This window comes from Mobula hypostoma, chromosome 10 (assembly GCF_963921235.1).
Source record: "Mobula hypostoma chromosome 10, sMobHyp1.1, whole genome shotgun sequence".
Lineage (NCBI taxonomy): Eukaryota > Metazoa > Chordata > Chondrichthyes > Myliobatiformes > Myliobatidae > Mobula > Mobula hypostoma.
Genome location: NC_086106.1, coordinates 85202922 through 85220559, shown reverse-complemented (window position 1 = coordinate 85220559; position 17638 = coordinate 85202922). Strand labels below are relative to the sequence as shown.

At 39.9% G+C, this 17638-nt stretch overlaps 1 protein-coding gene across 1 annotated transcript; it reads left to right on the top strand.

The window, feature by feature from the left end:
- On the top strand, nucleotides 1-16942 carry mars2 (methionyl-tRNA synthetase 2, mitochondrial). Its single transcript, XM_063061395.1, has 3 exons — nucleotides 1-360; nucleotides 14161-14495; nucleotides 15264-16942. The coding sequence occupies exons 1-3, from the start codon at nucleotides 66-68 to the stop codon at nucleotides 16461-16463; spliced, it is 1830 nt and encodes a 609-aa protein (XP_062917465.1). The 5' UTR covers nucleotides 1-65; the 3' UTR covers nucleotides 16464-16942.
- Nucleotides 16943-17638: the final 696 nt, after the last annotated feature.

Below are 17638 nucleotides of genomic sequence, written 5' to 3'. Positions count from 1 at the left end.
TAAAGCGCAGGCGCCAAGTAACATGGCGTATTAAGTGGTAACGGTGGGGTTGATCGGCTTTTTGAATGTGGGGCTTCGTGTCGTTGTGTTTCTCCCGTCAGCTGATGTCTCAGGGGACCAGTCGGCTCCAGCCGGTGGTCAGGAATGGAGAGGTCATTAGATGCCGCCTGGTTCCAGGCTCGGCTTACCAAGGCCGAGCCTGTTCTGGGCCGGCGGCAGAACCCAGTCCTCTCCTCATCACTACCCCCATTTTCTACGTGAATGCAAAACCTCATATCGGGCATCTGTACTCGGCGGTGCTGGCGGACGCTTTGTATCGTTTCAAGGTCCTATCGGGGGCTGAAGCAAAGTTTACAACAGGTATTGTATTAACATCAGAAAGTGCAGGAAATGCTCAGTGGGCGGGCAGCAGTTGCAAAGAGAGAAGCAGTCAATTTATTAGCTCCAGATCCTTTCACTGGGAAGGCTGGGTATGTAAAAATCAGGAAAATCTAGGTCATTTGAAGTTGAATTTAATGTAGAAGCCTGGTATTTGTAGCGTATTTTACTGAAAAGACGAGTCCTAAAGTAGGCTTTCGACGAGAAACGTTAACAGTTCCTTTCCTCCCACGGATTCTGCTCGACCCTCTGAGTTCGGCCAGACAATTGTTTGTTTCAACAATTTTCAGCGTCTCAGCTGACTCTTGTCTCTCTTTGGAAAGATGAGCTACTGTGCCTTAAACTTAAGATTGGGCTTTGGAATAGTGTAAAAGGTAACATAATGGTTGACGTAAGGTTTACAGCATGAGCGACGAGGGTTCAATTCCCGTCACTATCTCGAAGGAGTCAGTACCTTTACCCCATGTTACTAAAGAAGGGTCTCAGCCTGAAATGTCGACAGTTTACTCTTGTCTGGTTCTGTGATTCTTCATCAAAACTGAGGAAGAGGGGAAACAAGTGAGTTTAGTTAGCAACAAAAGTTCCAAGTAAATTTATTATTAAAGTACATGTACTGTATGTCACTATCTACAACCCTGAGATTCGGTTTCTTCCAGGCATACTCAGAAAATCCTAAAAACATAATCAATGAATGACTGCACACAACAGGATGGAGAAAGAACCAATGTGCAAAAGACAAACTGCAAATACAAAAAAATAATTAATAAATATTGAGAACATGAGATGAAGAGTTCTTGAAAGTGAGTCCATAAGTTGTGGGAACAGTTCAGTGATGGGACAAGTGGAGTTATCCCCACTGGTTCAAGAGACTCATGGTTGAGGGGTAATAACTGTTCCTGAACCTGGTGGTGTGGGTCCTGAGGCTCCTGTATCTCCTTCCTGATGGCAGCAGTGAGAAAAGAGCACGGCCAGGGTGGTGGGGGCTGCTTTCCTGTGTCAGTACTCCATGTAGATGTGCTCAGTGGTGAGGAGGGCTTTACCTGTGATAGACTAGGCCTTTTTTTTTTGTAGGATTTTCCATTCAAGGGCTTTTGTATTTCCATACCAGGCCATGCTGCAACCAGTCAACGTACTCTCCACCACAAATCTATAGAAGTTTGTCAAAGTTTTAGATGTTATACTGAATCTTCGCAAACTTCTAAGAAAGCAGAGGTGCTGCTGTGCTTTCTTTGTAATGGCACTTAAGTGCTGGGCCCAGGACAGATCCTCTGAAATGTTAACACTGAGGAATTTAAAATTACTGAGCCTCTCCAGTTTCACCCTCCTGAAATCAATAATCAGCTCCTTGGTCTTGCTGACATTGAGAGGTAGTTGTGACACCACTTGGCCAGGTGTTCTATATACAGACTTGGCCAATGACAGGTTAAATATGGCATTGGAGCTGTGCTTGGCCTCACAGTCATAAAAATAGAGCGAGTAAAGTAGAGGACTAAGCACACAGCCATGTGGTTCTCTTCTGCTTGATGGAGATTGTGGAGCAGATGTTGCCAATCTGAACTGATGGGGTCTACAGTGTGGAAATTGAGGATCCAAGGCCAAAGTCTTCAAACTTGTGGATTAGTTTTGAGGGGATGATGGTATTGAATGCTGAGCTGCAGTTAATAAAGAACATCCTGATGTTTACATCTCAGATTGATTGAGACCAAATGGGTTAGGAGAAGCATACAAAGTTGCAGTTAGAAGAGTATCACAGACAAGAGAAAATCTGCAGGTGCTGGAAATCCAAGCAGCACAGGCAAGATGCAGGAGGAACTCAAAGTCAAGCAGCATCTGAAGGGTCTCGGCTTGAAATGTCGACTGTACTCTTTCCCATAGCTGCTGCCTGGCCTGCTGAGTTCCTCCAGTATTTTGTGTGCTAGAAGAGTATTGTGCATTTATTGTCTGTTGTTAAAGTGAGGCCATGGTGATGAGAAAAATGGCTATTTCTAACACAGACAGAAAGAATTTGCTCTTTCTGACTCAGCTTCTGTTTTTATTTGATTTCCGGCATCAGCAGTATTTTGATTTTCTTTAGACAGGTAGAATTTTATTCAGTAGCTTGTCATGGATACCACCTCACCTGAATATTAACAGCATTTTCTGCTTTTTAACTCTAATTATCACCTACAAGGTGCAATATTAAATAGAGATATAAAGCATTACCAAAATGAGACTGACTTTGGGTTGCTTGACTTGTAATATATTCAAATATGTTCCTGTTATAAAAGACTTTGCCAAGGTGATGTGAGTGTCAGAAATTGAGAATTGATTTTTAAAAAATACAGTTCCTGCCATTGGAAGGTGCTGTGGGAGTGGAATTGGAATTGATTTTTGAGTTGTCACATTAGCTGAGATATATTGCAAAGCTTGTCTTTCATATTGTTCATACAGATCAAATCATTGCACAGTGCATTGAGGAGGAACAAGGTAAAACAGTAACAATACAGAATAAAGTATAGCAGCTACAGTGAAAGTGCAGTGCAGGTATACAATAAGGAATTATTTAATAGTCCCAAACAGTGGTTTCAAAGCTATCCTTGAGTCGGTAGTATATGCTTTCAGGCTTTTGTATCTTTTGCCGGATGGGAGGGCAGAAGAGAGATGTCTGGGATGGGTGGGGACTTTGATTATGCTGGCTACTTAACTGATGCATCAAGAAAGGGCGGGCTTCTTGCCATGATGTGCTGAGCTGTCCTCCAGTTTCTTGCAGTCATGCATAACGGTTATCTTGGGAGGAGAGAGAAGCAGTGCGCTGCGCGTGTGCAGCCCTCCAATGAAAAATGATATCCTATCTGTTAAATAGGGGCCGTGGACAATTCTGATCTGATGAAGATGGATGTGAAAGCACAGAGGAACAGCTGGAAAAATTTCTGAAACGCTCATTCGCTGCTGTTGTTAATGCGCGGTTGGGAATCTTTCGGAGGGAAGGCCTCAAAATCCCCGGCTTTGCCTGCTGTTGGCGACCGAGAAGGAGGTCGAATTGTTCGGACAGAGATGGCGCTCAGTACTCAGTGTCGGAGAGCTGATCAGAGCTCGAAGTTTTCGGACGACTCAGAGTCGGACTGTGGTTGGGTATAGCAGGGAGAGTTTTTCTTCCTTCTCTCCGTCTGCGTGAGATGTGGGACATTTGAGAGTCTTTGAACTTTTACTGTGCTCATGGACTTCTTGATCAAGTTATGGTATTGTTGCACTGTTGTAACTATATGTTATAATTATGTGGTTTTGTTAGTTTTTTTTCAGTCTTTGTCTGTCCTGTGTTTTGTGATATCACACCGGAGGAATATTGTATCATTTCTTAATGCATGCATTACTAAATGACAATAAAAGAGGACTGTGTGTCTTCATAATCTAAGATACCAAGCTGTCGTTCATTCAGATAGGATGTTTTCTATGGTGCTCCGTTAAAAATTAAGGATCGATGAGAATAAACCAAATTTCTTTAGTCTTCTGCAAAAGAAGATGTTTTGATGTACATTCTTCTCTGTGGCATTTATGTGATTGGACCAGGGCAGGATATTGGTGATGTTGCACTCCTAGGAACTTAGAAGTTCTCAAATCTATCAACTTCAATGCTGTTGATGTAAACAGGAGCATGTGCATCACCTTCCTTTTCAAAGTCAATTACAAGCTTTTTTGTTTTGCTGAACATGGTGGAAAGGATTGTTGTCATGATACCATGTTACCAAGCTCTTACTTTATTCCTGAACTCTAACTCGCCATTGTTTGAGATACAGCCCACAACGCTGACATTATCTGCAAACTTGTAGGTGGAGTTCAAGCAGAATATAGCTGTGCTGTTATGAGTGTACAGGAGGTGACGTAGGGAGCTGTGGATGCAACCTCGTGGAGCACTGGTGTGTAGAATAATTGTCCGAGGTGAGTAATAGCTGTGCCTTTTCAATGCTGAAACAATGAGGTGTTAGAGAGTGTGTCACGTACAACCCAGCTGGTCTCCAATGTTCTTGCAAGCACGATATTTTTGTTATGTAGCTGATTTAGATGTGTTTGTGGTTAGCACTTTAGTGATAGAAGGTTTAGTTCTGGTGATTCCATTGAATGTGATGAATAGGATGTTACACTGCCTCGTATTCCAGATGGTCAGTTTGTAACATTGTTCAATGTAACTTTATATGAAACTGCAGCTGTAAATGAAATAGGTTCAACGTAACGAGCAGAGTTGTAGAAGAGACATGGTCGTAGATTTTCCGAGGAGAGTCGCTCAGAAAAATCTCTGAACTCAAAATGCCTTGTTTTTATGTTTTAGGCACACGCAGTGCTAATTCAATACAATTTCAGTAGTTAAAAATTACGTAGTGTACTTAAATAATAGACATCGTTCTATAGAGTTACATTTGCAATGGGAATGCATTTCTACAGATTAAGACCATCAAACATCTTTGCTGTGGCAAAGTAGTTTGCATCAGTAATCTAAAAGCTTTTAAGGACAGAAACCCCAAGCACTCGAAATTAAAAGTTAAAGACTGATCCTCTGGTAAATAAAACACTCCAAATACTGATTGAAAACAAATATGCCTTTGTGTTTGCTTTGATAAGTAGCGTAATAGCCAGGCTAGTGTCTTCCTTGATTTCTGTCAGTGACGGAAAATATTTTGGCTGAAGATGGCTGATGCTGGTTGGATACAACTCAATTAAAGTAGATCTATGGTCTGTAGGGACTGATTACTGCTTGTAACAGGCAGGGATTGGTGAGTAAATGCTGCTTTTTGATATGGTGACACTTTGTCATCACTGCTGATTGATTTGCCATTTGTCATGTTTCATAGTACTGAAACTTAAACAAAAAGCGGTGGATGTTGGAAACCTGGAAGAAATCAGAAAATGCTTGATGTACTTGGTAGGCGAAGCTGTATTTGTGGAAAGAATTGATACTAGTTTATTATTTATATGTACCAGGATACAGTGGAAAAACTTGTCTTGCATGTTGTTCATACATAAGAAGCAGGAGTAGGCCATCCAGCCCACTGAGCCTGCCCTGCCATTCAATAAGATCATGGCTGATCTGTCTGTAAACTCAGCTCCCATCTACCTGCCTTTTCCCCATAACCCTTACTATGTAAAAACCTATCTAACTGTTTCTTAAATATATTTAGTGAGGAAGCCTCAACTGCTTCCCTGGGCAGAGAATTCCACAGATTCACCACTCTCTGGGAAAAACAGTTTCTCCTCATCTCCATCCTAAATCTTCTCCCCTGAATCTTGAGGCAATGTCCCCTAGTTCTAGTCTCACCTACCAATGGAAACAACTTTCCTACTTCTATCTTATCTGTCCCTTTCAAAATTTTGTATAAGATCCCCTGTCATTCTTCTGAACTCCAGAGAGTATAGTCCCAGACAACTCAATCTCTCCTCATAGGTTAACCCCTTCATCCCTGGTTCCATACATGTCACAGCTCAATGCAATGTGTAATGATCTTACAAGGTAGACCAATAACAATGCAGAATAATGTATAACAGTGACAGAAGTGCAGTGCAGGTAAACAAGGTGCAAGATCATAATGAGGTAGATTGAGCCCAATTTATTGTACTTGGGAACTATTTAATAGTCTTATAACAGCAGGGTAGAATCTGTCCTTGAGCCTGTGGTGTGTGCTTTCAGGCTTTTGTGTCTTCTGCCGGATGGAAGAAGTGAGAAGAGAGAATGTCTGAGGTACATGGTGACTTTGATTATGCTGGCTGCTTTTCTAATGCAGTGAGAAGTATAGACAGAGTCTATAGAGGGGTTTCTGAGATGTGCCGAGCTGTGTCCACTATTCTCTGCAGTTTCTGGCCACGTGCAGAGCAATTGTCATGCTACTTTCATGGTTCATCAATTAAAAGTTGATAAGGATCAGTGCGGTCAGGCCAAATTTCTTTAGCTTCCTGAGAAGTAGAGGTGTTTCTGTGCATTCTTGGCCACCATGTTAACATGGTTGGACCAGGGCAAAGTATTGGTAATGTTCACTCCTTGGAGCTTGGAACGCTTAACTCTTATCAACCTCAACACCATTATTGATGCAGGTGCACTAACCCAAGGAAGGAGGGCAATCTGTAGTTCTTTTGTTGATGGTGGAAAGGTTGTTGTGACACCATTTTATCCACCTGTTTTTCTGTACTCCAATTCATTGTTGTATGAGAATCTGGCCATGCAATCATCAGTATACAGGGAGCGGAGTAGGGGACTGAGAATGCAACCTTTTGGGGCACTGGTGTTTAGACTAATTGGGGCAGAGGTGTTGCTGCCTATCCTTACTGATTGTGGTCTAATGCTCAGGAAGTCAAAGATCCATTTGCAGACGGGGGTGTTGACTCCCAGGGCATGGAGTTTACTGATGAGTTTGCTTAGAATTATATTATTAATGGTGAATCTGTGGTCAATAAACAATAGGCTAACAAGTAATTTTGCTGCCCAGATGCTCCAGAGATGAGGTACGGCCAAGAAGAAGATGCTAGTCAGAGACCTGTTTCAGCGGTGGGTTGATGAGGTCTAGGATGCTGGAGTTAATACATGCCATGACCAAACTCTCCAAGCACTTCATGATGCTAAATGTCAGCCATTGAGCGGTAGTCATTTGGGCACATTATCTTGTTTTCGTAGATGGGAACCACAGATGGAAACAGGGAAGTTAAAACGGTCTGCAAGTACTTCCATCAGCTGATCTGCACAAGATCTAAAGACACGTTCAGGGACATTATAAGGATCAGATACTTTCTGTGGGTTCACTATCCAGAAGACTGATCTTGCATTTGCAAAAGTGTCTGTGGGTTCAGGTGCACTGGAGGCTGTTCAGGTGGGTAGTGGCATACCCATTTCCTTCTGTTCAAAATGTGTACAGAATTCATTAACCTTATTATGAAGGGAAGTGCTGTTGTTGGCAATGCTGCACAACTTTGTTTTGTAGCCTGTTATAGTATGTAAGCCCTGCCACAAATGATGGCTGGTCTGGAACTCTACCAGTCCAAAATCAAAATACTGTCTTAGCATCTTTGATAGCTTTATAGAGTTCGTATCTCTATTTCATGTAAAGATCAGGGTCACCTGATTTGAATGCTGCAGATCTGGATGACTTTAAGGAGTGGATTTCCTGGTCCATTCATTGCTTTTGGTTTGGGAAACACACATCACCTCTTTGGTACATAGTCCTCAACACAATTAGATTGAGGACACGCAGTCCTCTTTTATTGTTATTTAGTAATGCATGCAGTAAGAAATGATACAATGTTCCTCCAGAATGATATCACAGAAACACGACAAACCAAGACTGAAAAACTGACAAAAGACTTCCGGGTCATCAAGGGAATGGCGGCGTAAGGAAAAGGTCTCTTGACAAAAAAGAAGGTAAACTGCCCCAAAATCGAATTTAGACGAATACTTAATATTGCATAACTATATTAATAAAAGGGGCAAGGATGATGTCTAAGAACAAGAATAAAAAGTCCGCTTCGAAGGCTGATGAACATAAAGAGATGCAGCAAGGCGACGGGCCTAGCTCCCCCACGGTAAGCCAGGACGGAGATAATGAGGGGGAATCGGTGACTCTGTCTTTGATTCTCGGAGAGATTCGCGAGTTCCGACAAGATAACAGCAAACAGCTGGAAGATATTAAAGGAGAAGTAGTAAAAACTAACTCGCGGATAGATGAAGCCGAAGCGAGGATTGTTGGAATTGAAGAGAAGCTACAAAACGCCGAGGAAGTGATAGCAGAAATGCTGAAGCTACAAGACCAGCTCCAGTGGAAACTAATAGATCAAGAAGGCCGCTCGAGAAGGGAAAATGTGAGGGTCTACGGAGTTCCCGAAGGAACCGAAGGTAAACCGGGATTGATGATTCCCTTCGTGGAGAAGCTGCTTAGAGAGAACCTTGATATACCGGCCGCAAAAGACCTACAGATAGAAAGGGCTCACCGCGCGTTGGCACCACAGCCTCCGGCAGGCGCCCAGCCCAGATCGATTCTGATCAGATTTCTCAGTTACAGAACGAAGGAAGAGGTGCTTAAAAGAGCATGACAAAAGAAAGGTTTCATGTGGAACAACTGCAAAATCAGTTTAGACCACGACTACACACCGGGGATTCTTGCCAGACGGAAGGAATATACGAAAACACGGAGAGTCCTGAAGGAAAACAACATCAGATTCCAGACCTTGTATCCAGCTCGGCTGAGAGTCTTTTACGATGAATGGACAAAAACTTGCGCTACGGTGGAGGAGGCAACGTTGGACCTGGCGGACTGGGGACTACCTATTAAAGTTATCACCCAACCGGAGTCACTACTGGAGAGGATTTGGCAGAAGTCGTGGCAGTTAGTGGGGCGAGGACGCTCCACTCGAACCAGAGTGTCAAACTACAAGGAAAAGCTGCAAATATTCAGACGCGAATGTACAGAGAATACAGATTAATTAAGAGAAATGACTGAAAAGAGTAAATCGGACTTAAAAGTAAAATGAAAACTGGTAACTGAAAATAAACTAGGCGGAATAACTTGAATGATAGCAATATGGTCGAGACATAAATAGGAGAAAATTCTCTATGATTATTCAAACTGCTGAGGGCCCTCTAACACAGGGTGAAGATGGAGGTTATCCCTCTGAACTGAGGCGGGTCAGTGCTCAGGCCTCTCTGTGGGAAGTCGGGAAAAATTTTCAAATGTTATATGTTCAGAAATGTCTAGGGTGTGGTTATATGTCTTGGTTTACTGTTGAGAAGGGATTGCTTACTGTTTGGTTAGAAAAGGAGAGTGCTTTTTTTCTACTAGAGAAAAATGCAAACTGAATTGGTAAAAATAATTTCCTATAATGTTAATGGGGTTTTGAATCCAATTAAAAGAAATAAGATTATGTCTAAATTGAAAAAAGAGAGGGCACAAATAGCTTTCCTCCAGGAAACACATATGAGCCAATCTGAACATGGAAAATTAAAAAGAATGGGCTTTAAGCATGTATTTTATTCATCATATAAATTGAGTCACAAAAGAGGGGTAGCTACTTTACTATCAAGTACTCTTAATTATGAACATATTTCAGAGACTAGAGACAAAGAAGGACGGTTTGTAAAAATCACAGGAAGAATAGAAGGTACAGAAATAACATTGCTGAATGTTTATGCTCCTCCAGGTAGTGAATGGTCATTTTATAGACACATTTTTGACCTAATGGTCAGTTTTCGAGGGGTAGTAATTTGTGGAGGGGATTTTAATATTAGATTAAATCCTATATTAGATTCTTCAAGAATAGTTACTCAGAATAAACCTCTGACTCGGAAAGTGAATTCATTGATGGAGGAGTTGGGAATTATAGATGTCTGGAGGGAATTACACCCTACTAGTAAAGATTATACATATTACTCTTTCCCTCATTCAGCCTATTCAAGGATAGACTATTTCTTTATCTTTAATACAGATAGACTCAGGATAAAAAACTGTAATATTGCAACAATTGATCTGTCGGATCATAGCCCAGTCTCTATGTCGCTAATCCTGGAAAGGAAAATGAGGAAAACACTATGGAGGCTAAACTCACATATACTCAATAACCCGAAAGTAATGGAGAGATTAAGGGGAGAAATCAAAGAATATCTAGACCTTAATGACACGGGAGAAACATCACCAGTGATTCTATGGGATACATTGAAAGCTGTACTGAGAGGGAAAATTATTTCCATTACTACTCACATGAAAAAAATCAATGCACAAAAATTAGCAGACCTTCAAGGAAAATTAAAACAACTTCAAGTTGTAGATAGCAACAAAAGTAATTCAAATCGAAAACAGGAAATTAGGAAATTGCAAAGTGAAATTGATGATATTTATACGTTGGAAACTCAAAGAAATTTTCTTTACCTGAGACAAAAGAATTATGAAGTAGGAGGTAAATCAGCTAGATTATTAGCATATAAATTATGAAAACAACAAGCAGACAATACAATTTATAAAATAAAGAATCCAAAGACAAAGCTTGTGGAGAGTACAATATGGAAAATTCAAGAGAGCTTTGAAACATATTATCGAGAGCTGTACTCCCAACCCCGGGCCCCCAATGAGCCCTATATAGACAGTGTATTGAATTTTTTAGATCTACCTAAACTTACAGATTTACAAAATGAAAGTTTATTAGAACCAGTAACTGTCAAAGAACTGAACGTGGCCATCTCTAGGTTAAAGGCTGGAAAGTCCCCGGGTTCTGATGGGTTTACCTCAGAGTGGTACAAGTCCCTGAAGACACAGTTAGCCCCATTACTACTTAACACCTTTAGTTGGATCTTGCAGAGAGGAGAAACTCCACCTTCCTGGAGAGAAGCGATTATTTCAGTTATTCCTAAAGAGGGTAAAGATAAACTAGAATGTGGCAATTATCGGCCAGTTAGTGTTCTTAATTTAGATTACAAACTATTTACATCTATATTAGCGCGCAGATTGGAAAAGCTTTTACCTGGCCTAATCCATTTAGACCAGACTGGATTTATTCAACAAAGACAAACACAGGACAACATAAGGAGAACTCTGCACATATTAGAACAGGTTAATAAGAACGAGACAGAGACAATGGTAGTAGGATTGGACGCTGAGAAAGCTTTTGATTCGGTTAGTTGGGCATTCCTATACAGAGTGTTAGGAAGATTCGGCTTTCTATATGACAGCCCTACAGCCCGAATTAAGATAAATGGGGACCTCTCTGACTCCTTCATTTTAGAGAGAGGCACTAGACAGGGATGACCAATTTCTCCTCTCCTTTTTGCGCTATATATTGAACCACTTGCCCAACTAATAAGACAGAGCGAAATCGTAAAAGGTATCAAGGTGGCAGGGATTGAACAGAAAGTGGCGTTATTCGCAGATGATGTTTTGGTCTATCTGAGTGAACCAGAAAAATCATTTATAGGATTGTTTACATTGTTGGATGACTTTGGGAAAATATCAGGTTATAAAATAAATGTAAAGAAAACGCAGGTTATGTCCCTAAGTTATACACCATCCAAAAAAATTGCAGGATACATACGATCTTAAGTGGGAAGCTAAATCATTAAAATATTTAGGAATAACCCTGCCGAAGGATCTTTCAACACTGTCACAGGTAAATTATGGGCCATTAATCTCAGAGATAAAAGCAGATATGCATAGATGGAATCTTATCCCTTTTTTAAGTTTAAATTCAAGGATAAATACTATAAAAATGAATATTCTTCCTCGGTTATTATATCTTTTCCGTACTTTACCAGTGGAGGTGGATGATAATCAATTCAGGGAATGGGACAAATGGATTTCCCGCTTCATTTGGCAAGGAAGGAAACCTAGAATTCGATATAACACCTTACAGTTGGGGAAGGAAGGAGGAGGTATGGTTCTTCCTTGCCTGAGAAATTATTTTTATGCCTCACAGATAACCCCTCTGTTATATTGGTGGAATAGGGAATATAAGGCTAGATGGAAGGAAATAGAATTTGGATTAGTTGACAGTTTTCCTCTTCAGGCCTCAATAGCTGACAAAGGATTGATGGCCCAGTTGGAAAAATTTAATAATGCTTGGATAAATCTTACATTAAAAGTATGGCAGAAGGTGGTTAATTCATGTGGAATTAATAACATGTTAAAACTCTTTAGATGGTGTGCATATGATACCGAATTCCTTCCCAACAGAGGAGATAAAAGATTTGAGCTATGGATAAAGAAAGGTCTTACAACCTACCTCTCATTTATAGATAAAAGAGTATTACAAAGTTTCCAAATCCTGCAGGACAAACATGGCCTAGAACATAATGACTTTTTTAGGTACCTTCAAATACGAAACTATGTTAACCAGAGTTGTAGATATACAGACCTATCAACAGTAGAATTAGAATTTTTCAAGATTCTGAATTCGGCTTGCAGTTCAATACCTAGTAAATCAGTTTCTCGCCTATATAATGCACTCTCCCATGCTAAAAATGTAAATACACTGTATATTAAAGAGAAGTGGGAGAAAGAAGCGGGGTTGGTACTTTCAGAGGAGGCTTGGGGGAAAATCTGCAGCTTTCAATGGTCCTCGACTAATTCTTTGACTTAGAGAGAACATTGTTGGAAAAACATTATAAGATACTTCAAGACCCCATATCAGGAAAAATATAAAGATACAAATGTGATGTGTTGGAGAAGGTGCGGCTCCAAGGAGGCAAATCATTTTCATATTTTCTGGGATTGCCCTAAATTAAGTCTATTTTGGGAAGGTATTCATAGAACATTAGTTAAGGTACTTGGGTCCCAGATACCTCTGAACTTTGAGACGCTCTATTTGGGGCATGTATTGTTCCTTGAACTGAAGGAAGATATAAAGTTGCTGCAGGCCCTCTTAGCGGCAAGTAAGAAATCAATCACTAGAAAATGGCTAAATCCAATACCACCTACATTAGAAGATTGGTACGAAATTATCTTGGAAATATTTAAAATGGAAAAGTTGACTTACTCCCTGAGAACTCAAAAAGAAACATTTTATCAAATCTGGAATAAATGGATTGAATATATAACCCCAATGCGAGCAGACTTTAGATGACTCTCCTAATGATTTATATTGCTCTTCTCATCAACACAGTAATATTGCTAACGTAAGCACCCCTAGTCTAAATGTTTGTTTTTTTTTGGAAAATAGAGAATTAACACAAGTAAAGGGAAAGATTTGGGAAAGGGATAAAAAAAATGAAAAAATTAAGTAAATAAGTACATAGGGATTGGATAATTATGTCTGCGGGCAGGAACAAGCACGAACAAATTGGGATATAAACACCTACAATGGTTGGTATATAGGCTTGTATGCAACATTTTGGACCAGTGGAAATGGTCCAGAAGGGTTGTATGGAAACTATTATTACCATTTTTCTTAACAACTAATTTCATTACTTAGCCTAATAGGTTAGATTTACCACAGTACATAATTATCTATTTAAATGTTTATTTTCCTTTTATATCATCTCAATGTGTACTTAAGAATGTATAAATAATTGTAGTTTTATACATATAAAAAAATGGAAAAGGTTATATGTGTGAAAAAAGTACATGATAATTGTGAATTCCTTATCCAAATAAAAATAAAATTAAAAAAAAAGGAAAAACCGACAAAAACTATAATTATAACATATAGTTACAACAGTGCAAAGCAATACCATAATTTGACGAAGAACGGACCATGGGCACAGTTTAAAAAAAGGTCTCAAAGCCTCTCGAAAGTCCCATCATCTCACGCAGACGGTAGAAGGAAGGAAAAAAAACTCTGCCATGAACCTCCAGTGCCGCAAACTTGCCGATGCAGCACCCTGGAAGCACCCGACCACAGCCGACTTGAGTCCGTCCGAAAACTTCGAGCCTCTGACACGGAACACTGAGCATCATCTCTGCCGAGTGCTTCGACCCCGGCCCCAGCAATAGGCAAAGCCGAGGATTTGGGACCTTCCCTTCCAGCGATTCTTGATCACACAGTAGTAGGGGCAGTGAAGCGGGCATTTCAGAATTGTTGATAAAGTCAGTGACGGTAGTGATGCTGAAATGATCATTGCTTCAGATCAGGCCTACTGAGCGTTTTCAATATTTTTATTTTTTGTGTAGAACACCTTGGCTAAAATTAAATGTTCTGCAATTGTGTCTTTTAAAAATCCATCATCATTTACCCTAGAGCATCTGTGTTACTGCAGTCAACTAAGCCATGAGTGCTTTCTCATTTAATCAAAGTATTTGTATACTACTTGTCAGATTCTGTTGCATGACTCAGCTGTTTCATTTGTTTCAGGAACAGATGAGCATGGCCTGAAGATTCAACAAGCTGCAGACGCTGCAGCTAAGAGCCCATTGGATTTCTGTACAAGTATATCTGAGGAGTTCAAGAAATTGTTCAATAAGTCCCTAGTTTCATATACAGATTATATTCGAACTACAGAGGAGCGTCACAAAACCGCTGTCCAACATTTTTGGTGTGCTTTGCATGAAAACGGTTACCTTTACCAAGCAACTTATGAGGGATGGTACTCCACTCCAGATGAGACTTTCTTTTCTGATTCACAAGTTTTGGAAAGAAAAGATGCACATGGAAATGTTATTAAAGTATCTTTGGAAAGTGGTCACAAGGTAATTCTGTGCTTCACATTGGGGAGTTTAAATCTACCATTAACAATATTGATCAGAAACATTAGATGGGATTAGTGCATTGAACTAATTTTGAAAATGAAAAGGAGCAATACACTTGATTGTTCATTATGCTGCTTTATACAGTATCCTGATTTTCCTTAGTGGAGAGATTCATTTGCTTTGCCATGAAAATAGAAAATTCTAGTAATACTTTGGTTAAACATCACATATGGAGAACTGTAATGTTTCAGATGATTGCTGTTTTATCAGCTTGCTGGTAATATTGCATTGACCTGTAACATTAACTGTTTCTCTTTCCATATATTCTGCCTGACCGGCAAAGTAATTTCACCATTTTGCATTTTTATTTTGAATTCCCCCCAGCCACAGTATTTTGTTCACTTTAGTGTTAATTAAAGGTTGAAAGAAAATTGTGTTTCTTTATCTCTTAACTTTTAGCTTCACAATGTGATGTGACTTGTACAGCAAGACTGCTGAAAGTGACCTTCTGTCTCTAACTTCTCAACAACCTATGGTATCTTGATTCAACTTCAAAAGATCAACTGCTGTATCAAGATATTGTCAGTATCCCATTTGACACTGAGTCATACTTGATAATAGCTTAACTTTTTTTTAGTAATTCTCACTTTGGCAAGTGTACTGTACTTCACAATAAGTACCTACTAATTGCACTCTGGCTTTCACGTAGAGAAAAGTGATGCTTTGACTGTACATTGGATTATTCTAAATTTTATTTTTAACCTACAGGTAGAATGGACTAAAGAAGAAAATTACATGTTCAAGCTATCTGAATTTAAACCAAAGTTATTAACATGGTTAAAGAAGAATCCACAAGTAATTCTGCCTGAAAAATTCTATCGTTTTGTTCTTCATTGGCTAGAGGAAGACATTCCAGATATATCAGTGTCACGCCAAAGAAGCCGTTTGAAGTGGGGCATTCCAGTTCCTGGAGATCCAACACAAACAATTTATGTATGGTTAGATGCTTTAGTTAATTACTTGACTGTAGCAGGTTATCCAGAGGTTCAAGATCTGCCTGCCATGCATCATTTTATTGGAAAAGATATTCTCAAATTCCATGCTGTCTATTGGCCTGCTTTCCTAATGGCAGCTGGCTTGCCGTTACCAAAACAAATCTATGTTCATTCTCATTGGACAGTCAATGGTCAGAAGATGTCCAAGAGCCTTGGAAATGTTGTTGATCCCACAGAAAGATCTTCGGTATACACTGTTGACGGCTTCAGATATTTTTTGCTGCGGCAAGGTGTGCCAGATGCAGACTGTGACTATTATGATAATAAGGTGGTGAAAGTTCTAAATGCAGAGCTTGCAGATGCTTTAGGAGGCCTCCTTAACCGTTGTACAAGTAAAAGCATGAATCCTGATCAAATCTACTCAACATTTTCAAACCACTGTTTTCCTGAGAGGCATACAGAGGACCACAGTCCTCTGATGAGCAGAGCAACAGCTGAAGATTACAAAATGATTAAGTTGGTTGAACAACTGCCTTTGAATGTTAAGGTCTGCTTCGAAAATCTACAAATTTATAAGGCCTTGGAAGCCATTAATTTGTGTGTCCGATTAACCAATGGCTTTTTCCATAGACACATACCCTGGAAGCTTGACCGTAAAATTGCTGAGGAGCGTTGTTGGCTGGAAACAGTACTTCACGTCACTTTCGAGTGTCTCCGTGTCTATGGGATTTTATTGCAGCCAGTGATCCCAACAATTGCAGATCAGCTGCTTTCACGGCTGGCTATTGGCCCACATGAGCGAGACTGGGGTCATTTGAACTTTTTGGCCAGATACCATAATGATGTATGCATTTTTGAAGGAAGAAAATTGGGGCCTGATACAGGACCTCTGTTTAGTAGATTAGAGAGGATGGATAAAACACCAAGCAAAGTACAAGGCAGTCGGAAGAAGATAAACAACAATCTGAAGTGAACTTGAAGCACTAAATCTCCCAGACTCTTAGTGAATGATGAATCCTGAAAATGCTGTATATATAGATATTAAGCAGTAATTAGTGTAAATATTGTAACATAATTTCTAGTATGAGATGTTTTATACATTTGCCAACTATAGTATATTTTTTCCTCCTATTTTTAGGTAAGGCATCAGATCTGACCCAAAATATTTGTGAACATGGGTTTGTGACTATTCACCACAAGCTGCATGAAACTGGCCTGTAATGATTCATCTTTAAAATGTTGGGTGTTTTTGTCAGTCTAATATTATTCTGTATATATTGAAAACACCTTTTATGTCTCTGCTATTCTTACTTTTTAACCATCCACAGCAATGGTATGTTTTATGAGCCTGATTTGTACTCCTTGGTTATCATGCAGGTTATTTTGTGTATGGCCTTGTGTCAGAACAGTGCATGAATTGTATAATTAAAAAAAAAATAAAAAAAAATTACCTTTTTCCCTTTCTTGATTTCCTTGTTATTGTCTGGCACTTGCAGGTTGTTGTTCAAATAGAGGTGGTTGACCCTGTCTTTTACCCTGCCAGCTTAGTATGGTTCACACAAAAACTGATCTGCTTCAGAGATGCATTCTCACCCTTAGCAATGATACAGCATTTTGATAGAATTGAATTGACTTTATTACCTACATCCTTCATATACATGAGGAATAAAAATCTTTACATTACATCTGTCTAAATGTGCAATTTATAGTAATTTATAAATAGTATGTACACCAGGATGGTCACTAAACAGAAATACAGTTGTGTCAGCATGAATAATCATCATCATTGTGTCATGTTGTATGATGTGGGCAGCCATGGTCTTGCATCAGTCTTTAATCTGCTTATTCTTTTTCTATCAATGCTCTGATTGTTTTTGACAATTTTTTTTCTACAGCAGTGGTTTGCCATTACCGCCTTCTGGGGGTGGGGGGCAGTGTCTTTACAGGACAGGTGACCTAGCCATTATCAATACTCTTCTGAGATTGCCTGCCTGGTGTCAATACTCGCGCAACCAGGACTTATGATACGCTTCAGCTGTTCATACAACCATTCACCACCTGCTCCCATGGCATCAGGTGACCTGGTTGGGGGGCTGGGTAGGTGTTAGGCCTTGCCAAAGGGTGACCTGCAGGCTAGCAGAGGGAAGG